This window comes from Perissodus microlepis, chromosome 20 (assembly GCF_051167445.1).
Source record: "Perissodus microlepis isolate ML-2025 ecotype Zambia chromosome 20, ASM5116744v1, whole genome shotgun sequence".
In the NCBI taxonomy this organism is placed as follows: Eukaryota; Metazoa; Chordata; class Actinopteri; order Cichliformes; family Cichlidae; genus Perissodus; species Perissodus microlepis.
The window spans coordinates 23,810,616-23,819,689 of record NC_140480.1 but is presented as its reverse complement, the minus strand read 5'-3'; the positions used below and the strand labels follow the sequence as shown (position 1 = coordinate 23,819,689).

The 9,074-nt window shown below is 40.9% G+C and overlaps 1 protein-coding gene across 1 annotated transcript; it reads right to left on the bottom strand.

Annotated features, from left to right (window-relative positions):
• Nucleotides 1–209: 209 nt before the first annotated feature.
• Nucleotides 210–4,354, bottom strand: tnnc1a (troponin C type 1a (slow)). The gene is made up of 6 exons (XM_084917436.1): nt 4,017–4,354; nt 2,738–2,768; nt 2,340–2,486; nt 1,672–1,786; nt 1,000–1,136; nt 210–862 (listed from the first exon to the last, which is right to left on the bottom strand). Exons 1-6 carry the CDS (start codon nt 4,038–4,040, stop codon nt 831–833), a joined length of 486 nt encoding a protein of 161 aa, XP_084773562.1. The 5' UTR covers nt 4,041–4,354; the 3' UTR covers nt 210–830.
• Between the last annotated feature and the right edge of the window lie 4,720 nt (nt 4,355–9,074).

Sequence of the window (9,074 nt, the reverse complement as noted above, 5' to 3'; positions counted from 1 at the left end):
CTGTAAAATCTGGAGTACATTTAGGCAAAATGGTATAAATAACAGTGCTTTGTCCCCCAGTATAACCGGTGTAACTCTGTCTAGCACGCTAGAAACACTCAACAAACAGCAAAAGCACTGACTGAAGTATGTAGACCATGTCCTTAAAGTGAGTACAGATAAGACTGAATGAATTTATTCAAAGACAGAAACTGACAAATTGACCATACTGACAAATACATCTTGTTTATTATATGAGTGCAAATTTCAAGCCGACCTTGCAGATGTTCCAGGGGTAATATAGGGGAATAAAAAGTCCTGAAGACATTTTCCACATCCAGAAATGTATCCATGAAATGAGCTGTATCCAGCACATTATTCTTATAATATGATTGGTCTAGCAGAGATTGCTATAAAAGTGTGTTTACTCAGAGATATGTTTTGCTTTTTTGCACATTTTCTGCCCAAGTAAATAGTAGCCTCTTAGTCAAAGGATTTGTAAGCTCAATGGGGCACTTTTGAGATAAAGAATTTAGCTGGAGACAAACATAGCATTCATATTTCAAACAGCCAAAAGGAGGGCGGTATCTGGCCTCTGTAAAAAAAAAACTAAAATTTGGATACATTTACAAAAAAATCGGTATACATGGGCACCAAAAGTCACAACTGCATTTATAACAATGCAAGAGACATGACAGAAAAATACAGAAAGTTTGAAAGATGATATTTGACTTAATCTTACAAAGTCATCCAATTGTTTTTATCAACTACATCCAATTTGGCTTCCAGCTTCACAAGATGGCAGAGGAGTTGCAAAAAACTACAAAAACACCACCCTCTCGTTTACAGGCTTACTCCACTCCTTTCATGAACTCCAAGAACTCTGCAAAAAAGAAGTCAGTGTTACAAACAGCTGAGCTTCAGACAAACTACTACGAAACCAAAACATGTCTTTATCAAGCAAATGTCTCATTGTGACTGTGTCTTAAAAAGTAAACAGAACTGGTCCAAAGTCCTCACCATCGTAGTCAATTTTGCCATCGTTATTTTTGTCCCCATCCTTCATCAATTCCTCGATGTCGTCCTCTGTAATGGCCTCTCCCGTGGACTCCAGCATCATTTTCAGCTCATCCAGGTCAATATAACCATCTGTGTTTCTGCAGAATCAAAGGTGTGAAATGTCGTTAATACATAGCAAACTTTAATTAAGCTTTACAGCTGGCATTGGGGGAAGAAGCAGGCTTGTATTTGATGTGTGACTGGTCATATCTAGAATTTAAGTGTCTGGGAACCACCACGGTGAGAAAGGGAAAAAAATCACAGCGAGTTTGTTCTTTGATGCTCAGACGAGGTGTCTGGCTTACATCGAGTGGGTGTTTAAAATATTCGGAGCTGTCAAAAAGGATTATGGAGCAAACTACATGCTGTACTCTGCAGAGCTGCTGGGCATTTTGTCAGTACTCATAATTGCACATTGGAAGCATACTTTGCTGGAACCACACGATGAAGAAGAGCAATTTGTTCAATAGACTGTGGAAATGCTCCAATGATAGCATCCTCTTGCCATAGATATTTTTTCCCCCAAGTCTGTCAGTAAGCATGTAGCACAGTATTTCTTTTGTGGTGAGATTTTGCTAATAAACCGCTCTGAGTGCAGGATAAAGTAGCTACAGGTTTAAATATGAAACTTACTTGTCAAACATCCGAAACAGCTCTGCCAGTTCTTCCTCTGACTTCCCTTTGCTGTCGTCCTTCATGCATCTCACCATCATGACTAAGAACTCATCAAAGTCCACCGTGCCACTCCCTGCACACACAACACACTTCATCACATCCTTAAACTGGGATTTTATATTATCCCAGTTTAACCAGATGATCAGCTTAAAAGTACAGTCTGTTCACCAATGGATCACTGCAGTGATGTTATAGCATCTCAATTGATGTTACAAATGTATTTAATTTGAAGCCTATAATTGTCTTATTTATTATATTTATAACAGGCATACCTGTAACTTAAAGTGTGTGTGGCCTAACTATACAGAACTCAATTATCAGCTTTAGCTTTATCAAACAAAACCAAGATGCTGTTTTCATATTTCATCATTAAATCACATGGAAAATCCAAGATGACAAGTGCAACATCTGACACACATTTCCCTTTAATTCAACCTGACACATCGAGTTGTATTTAAGATCCCTGACTAGCATTTAAGGTCAGAGGGCTCGAACGATGCTTGTCTGCATAACATGCTTGTGATGCACTTGGCAGCTGACCTGTGAGAATGAGAGTCAAACACAACCAATTATTTTGCTCTTTTTTTTTTTTTCTTATCCATAGCTCAGTAGCGGTTTCGATTTACCATCTTCATCCACCTCGTCAATCATCTCCTGCAGCTCCTCCGGTGTGGGGTTCTGACCTAACATCCTCATTACCTTCCCCAGCTCTTTGGTGCTGATGCAGCCGTCCTCTGCATCCTGTACGAAGATGTCAAAGGCGGCCTTAAACTCTGCAGCAACAAAGCAGCACACACACACAAAAATATCTACTGAAGCACGTCTGGTTTAGGACAGGGTTAAGATTAATTCCTGGGCATCAGCACAAAAGGCTATTTGTCTTAAGTGTTGGTGCAACTAATGGTTGCAGTCCTGTTGAGGTATAGATTTTTTCTACCAACAACTATAACTAAATCATCTTTTAAAGTGACTCGATGGCATGCTCAAAGCCTTTACGCCTTCAGTTGAAAATCATTTCACGCACCATTTTTCTGTTCATCTGTCAGCTGCTCAACCTGCCAAAGAGAAAGAATTGAGAGCGAAAACATCAGCTTTCTGGGATATATTCTGGAATTTCTCTGTAACAAAATATTTATGGGTTTGATTGCATTTTCCAAAGCTCCAAATATATCTAGGTTAAGATATCTGGAAATCTAGACTAGATTATTTCTGTTTGTTTTGATAACTTTTCAGTTAACAAAGGTCCGGGACATCCCTGACATTACACAGCACCTACATATCATACATGAGAGCTGGTAAGAGGAGGAGTTAAAAATAAACAGTCAGAAGAGAGGCTCAGGAACGACAGATAAAGGACACAATACACAGTGCTCTAAATTAGCATAGCTGTGGATCTGTCCCAACAATGGAACAGTAATCCTGGAAAAGCTACCAAGAATGAAAGAGGGAGACAGCTGCTTATGTAAGAGTTATTGACTGTTGTCCACTGTAAATTAACCACATACATACAGTATACAGACTTTCACATTTAAATTCCACTGCTGATGATACTGTAAAAGAAAAAAAAACCCTGAAACAGATGTAATATACATTCCAGTGTGTTTTTATTATCTCCCCGTTGGACTGTGAGCAGATAGGAGAGCCAGAGGACTATCTGTGCAAAGGTGGATAAATAGCCACACAGCTCTCAGGCTCACAGATAATGCTGGAATTCAGCCATGGGGCGGTTTATCTAAACCTGAAGCTCTTCTCTGGCACCAGAGAACCACTGAAACAGAAGCATCTGAGCAACTGGCCAAAATTAGCCACGTGAAGTGAGACCGTTCCATTTGAAGTCATGAATGAAGCAGATTGTGGTCCAGGGACATGTCCTGTCAGTGACCTTATGAGTGGCTCTTATCAGTTCTGATAGGGCTGAAGTAGGAGGAAATCTAGAGACATACTTGGTGTTAAGGCTCCCCCGAGACGATGTAGCACTAATGAAGGCAACATAGGTATTTTACAACTATTTTAGTAATGTGAGCTTAAAAAGGCTTAAAAAATGAAGGGTGGCATTTTTTCATGCAACAAATAAACATTAAAGTGCAGCTTTAAATGGGGAAATTACACTCTTTCACTCTTAACTACTGATTACATTTAGCACTATTAAGAAATGTTAAGGATAATGGTTTTACATCCATAAAAACATCACTCCCACACTAGATTAGTTCTCACAGTGTTCTGGTGAGCACCCAACAAATCAAATAACTTCACCAGAGGAAGTCAACTGCACTCTTTCAGCTGTGTTTTGAGTGGGATCATACCGCTGCCTTGTAGATGTCGTTCATGTCGGAGGCTCTCTTGCTGCCTGTCCTGACAGCGTCCTGGCACAAAGGAAGGAAGTACTGTCCAGTTCAGGGCAGAACTCTGGCCTCATCCTCCGAGGGTTTTATAGCTGGAGCCCAGTGCTCTCTGGTCCCTCCCTGGGCAGAGCAACCTCCCCTCTGTTTGTGTCCCCTTGTGTGTCCATAAATGTGTGTGTTTGTGTATGTGTGTCATTTGGCAAATCTGTCACAATCACCAGGCTCAGATAAAAATGTGGCAGCTCTTAGGGGGCACACTTTGGAATGGAATGAAGTGAGGGGGGCAAGTGTGGTGAAGCCTAATCTCCTGGGGGGGGGGGGGGGGGGGGGGCCTGTAGGGACACTCAACATTCCTCTAGACCTGGACCACAGAATATATATGTGTGCATGTGTCTGCGTGTGTGCATGGAGGTTAGGGGGTATGCATGGAGGAAAGCCAAGCTGGGAAACATCTACAATCAGAAGACCAAGGAGGTAACAAGAAGAGAAAGAAGGCAGTTCTAAGAAGTCAGAGAAGACCAAGGTCAAAGGGGCGTTCTTATGTTTCTTAAAGTCCTGACCATAGAGAATCCTTTCGTTTTTCAAGTTGAGTTGTTGTAGTTTTAAAAGTAACGGGAAATAGATACATAATTTAAAGCACCAACTTCTAGGAAGCTATTCTATTGTGCAACACTATGAAGGTGGACCTGGAGTCCCCAAAAGGATAGCAATCATTGGTTGTACCAGTGGTTAAGACGAATAACCTTTTATGCTGATGATAGGAAGAAGTTTTAATGTTAGCTGGAAAAATTAAAGGCTGTATTTTCCCTGTGAAGAAAAGAGAATTCTATCATTTCTTTGGGTTTCTGCCTCCATCAAAATACAATCAAAGTGACTGGGATCTTGTTTCTGATGTTCACAAGACTGAAGATGACATTAAAAACTTCAATGACCACGTCTCTTTCCAGAAACTGTGTCCCTGTTTCTCTTTAATCTCTCTCTCTCTCTCTGTCTGACATTAATGTAAAAAGGCTCAACTGGAACTACTTTCTTGAAAAAAAAAAAATCCCCAGTTAAACTGTTGACAGTGTCCTGCGTGGATTAGCCAGAATAAAAGGATCATTGTGCCTAGAAAAAGACTTTGATACAACATTGTTAAATTAAATGCCACATTTTCAGCGATGTAAGCGCCAGAAACAAAATTGCATTCACGCCTGCTGTGTTGGGTTAAAGGTACAGAACATTATTTTGACAGCTCTGAATATTTTAAGCATTATCTCCAAACACATTAAAGTGAAAAAAGACTATCTGTTGGATTCTGTCTGAAGCAAATTTTCAATGTTAATCACAACCTCCGCATATTTGACCACCTGCAATATGCTTGCATTTATTATGCAGCGTATAGGCCATTGTTTGAAGTACAATTTAGCCAGTTGTGATTTATGTGTGCACATTTTTGTTTGACCGCATTACAATCAGACACAAACAGGTTCGCTAACCTCTCTGAAAAGAAAATACTCACTAACTTTGTTATTTATGAAAAAGTAAAACATTCATTTGCTGCTTTATTGCTCATTATATTATGCTTTAAGGCATAATTTCTGATGAGTTCTTCAAGATGCTCAGTTGTAAGCACTAACCAATTTTTAGCTTACAGATTAAGTCAGCAGAGGGTGCTGTTCACTACATATCAACTAAATTAAATTGTAGCACAAGGCTGCCTCCAGATATCCAATTTATCAATAGAGGGGTAGGTGAGAAATCTGGGTCAAACAAACCAGACACATTCAGACACATTTAAATTGAAATGTTTGCGGCACAAGTCTTTGGAAGCTTTTTTCCCCCTGTGTTCTTTTGAAACAAGGCCATCTCAATCACTTGACTGTGTGATTTACACACGTTCACACACGTGCCCTCACAACAAGCTCTCTCTCACACTCTCTCACACTCTCTCACACACACATACACAGAGCACGCTGTGGCAGGCATTCTAAGTGACGAGTGATCATGCTGGTTTATAATGGGATGCTAATGGAGACTGGCACAGCTTGCAAGCATCATACAGATACTCAGATGGAGAGAGGGAGAGAGAGAGCGCTCACATCGCACAGCATACATGTCCCACTCTTAACATGGATAAAGACACAGCTCTCCTAACATCAGTGAAAACCAGCCACACGGAAAAGTTTGAGCTTTTATTTAATAAGAAAGGCAGGGTGGGTGGGGAGGAGGTGTAGAGGTTTGGGAGGAGGCATGTGGCAAAACACATTCTGTGTGTGTACGTCAAAATTTCATAATCAAGACGCCGTGCACTGTGTCGTACACTGCTGTTGGAACTCAGAACAGAAATGAACCGTCATCAGTGGCATCGAGTCAATCAGCTGAAACCCAAAGCATACTGATGAGTCTACATGGTCAGCCAGACAGATTCATTTGGAAAGCTGAGTGCAGCCTGGTGGGTGCCAAGAGTGACGAGCAGCTCTGCAGGGGGCACTAGCTTCTAATGTAAAGCTTCCTTGAGCGTGCACGCACACGCACACGCACACACACACACACACATGCTCTAGGACCAAAGACTGGCACGCACATCAAAGAAAGCATATGGAGTGCTGTTTCATTGGAGCTCTCCACCAATTTCCTCTTACAGAGGAAGACTGACGAAAGAGCCAGCCATCTCCTCCACACAGCGCAATCAGACAGCGCATCTCAAATCCACAATTCACCGCACACCGCTTTTTGAGGGGTTGCCATAGAAACTCTGCTGGGTAGTAGCGGGCAGAAAATGAGAGAAGATGAGCGGGGCTATTTCCCCCCACCACCACCTTCCTCTCTGCCTCCCTGCCACCACATTTTGTCCTCAGAGCGACTATATTATTTTTCTATTCCTTGGCTTCTATTTGCATACATGAACACAGCAAAACTACATATACATGCGCCGTGTCACAATTAGGATAAACAGTCGCAATTTGTGCACGGGAACCATTCATTCATGCAAATTTGGTAATTCCAAATGATTGTGTTTCATGTCTGTGGATTAAGAGTGGAATGCAATGCTTCCTCTCCATTTATATTTGTATTTAAGCAGGTTTAAGACATGTTTTAAAGATTCAAACATGCACAGTGGACTTGTGAATCCTACTTAACATAATGATAGTCATCTCACTGGCTTTTTTGAGACTCAACCAAAATCTCTTACAGCAGAATAACATTGAAGATTTCCAGTGTGCAATATGTTGAAGTGGACATGGTGTGGCATCTTGCGCTGGCAGTTCTGAATCAGCTGGAGTTACTACTATACATAGCATACTTCATGTGAGTTTAAATAGTCATTCGACATAATGATTGGGTTGACGTGCAGCTGAGCTTGAAGCATGGGTCCTGTGCTCTCTCCTTCTTGTCTGTGTGTCCTCACCTCCCAGATTGTCAAGAGGAGGAGGGGAGCTGAGCCTGTCAGCATCTCTTTCTTTCTCTCTATTATTTCCTGCCTTCCTCTCTGTGTCTATTTTTCCCCCCGCTCTCTCTGCCCCCTTTCATTGATGACCAACCTGTCAGCAGCTCCTGTTGTGGTAGAAAGTGGATGCTCTGCATGTGAGTGAATGAGATGCACAGTCTTCTTTTTTCTGTATGAAAGCATTTCTGTCTGTCCTGCCCAGTGTTTAAGAAGCTGCTCAATTTCTCATCAGTTTCTCATTTGAACCCAAATGGAGGGATTTCTCTTCGGTTGATGCAGGAGAGAGGGAAGTCTTCACTTTGCTTCACTGCATTCAGTGGTTCCTTTCTGAAAGTCTTTGCGCTTAGAAACTTGGTGTCACGCAGTGCTCCTTACATCAGCGCTCTAATGAACCAGTGGCCATATTAGCTCCACCACAGATACAGCCACACACTAACTTTCTGCCAGGGGGCAGCGTTTTCCAGTCCACTGGACCACCACGGCGCCTCCTACCACTCTTCATACCCCGCGCTTCCCCTCCTAACCCCTATAACATAGGAGGCACCCAGAAAAGATTTCATCTGAGATATATGGCACATGAAGTTCCCTTCAAGGAAAGGACAAAATGTGTTTTCAGAATTTTGTCTCGAAAAAAATCATCGAACAAGCTCCACTCTGGCAATGGTGAAAAAAAATAAAATAAATGGCAGATCTGTCGAGTGCAATATTAATAATGTAAAGTAAAGTTTTTATCTGTTAAATTTTATGTGTAGTAAATACCTTAGCTTAAATACAGCTACCTTTCCTTTGATTTGTATAAATGACTAGAGTTTACCACTTTTTATGCTGTTGAACTCCAAATAACAAGAGCTGGCTTCAACAAACAGAAAATACCAAATACAAAGTCAAATTCCTTGCAACACATTAACTGTCTGATTGTAATTCTGGGTTAAACACAAGGGCTAAATGTGTGGCGTAAATACAATAAATGAATCCAGCAAAACTTATTTATGAGCCTTTATAAATGTAGCAAATCAAACGAGTTGCCCGTCTTTGTAGAAATGCTCATTGTGTGCAGACACACACACCCATTTTGGATTTGTCAGTGTCACTGCCTTCTACCCTTCGCCTCAAATAGCTGCTCTCTGAAATGGAATCCAAGGGCCCTCAGGGTTTCTGACAATGTTTCAAACATTTCTAAGTAAAATGAACAGCGGTGTAACCTCGGCATTATTAAATCTAAAAGTTAGCTCCAATGAGAATGTATTGAGGCAAAGCGGGTCACAATTTCTACTATTCCAAGTTGTTATCACCCTGCTTTTAGACTGTCAGCTCGAGCACCATAGATATGCAGTGAAATGCTGGCGAATGTGGATGAAAAGACCTAAATAGCAAAAAAACAATATTATAAATGTATTGCTTTTCAATGGAATAATTGTAAACATCATAATTGCCGCATGTAACATTTATTGCACTATTTAAAACCAGCTGATGGTTAGAGTGAAGTTCATTGCATGCATATTGTATCTATAATGTGACAACTGCTTTTACTTGATATTTAAACCCAGATCCAATGAAATAACATTTTAAAAAGTGTAACCAAATTGTAA

Coding starts and splice junctions, on each gene's coding strand:
- tnnc1a (XM_084917436.1), bottom strand. CDS start 4,040: ATGAACGACATCTACAAGGCAGCG. Junction 1,787..2,339: donor TGACGAGGTGGATGAAGATG/GTAAATCGAAAC, acceptor TTGTGTGTGCAG/GGAGTGGCACGGTGGACTTT. Junction 863..999: donor TGGCAAAATTGACTACGATG/GTGAGGACTTTG, acceptor TCTTTTTTGCAG/AGTTCTTGGAGTTCATGAAA.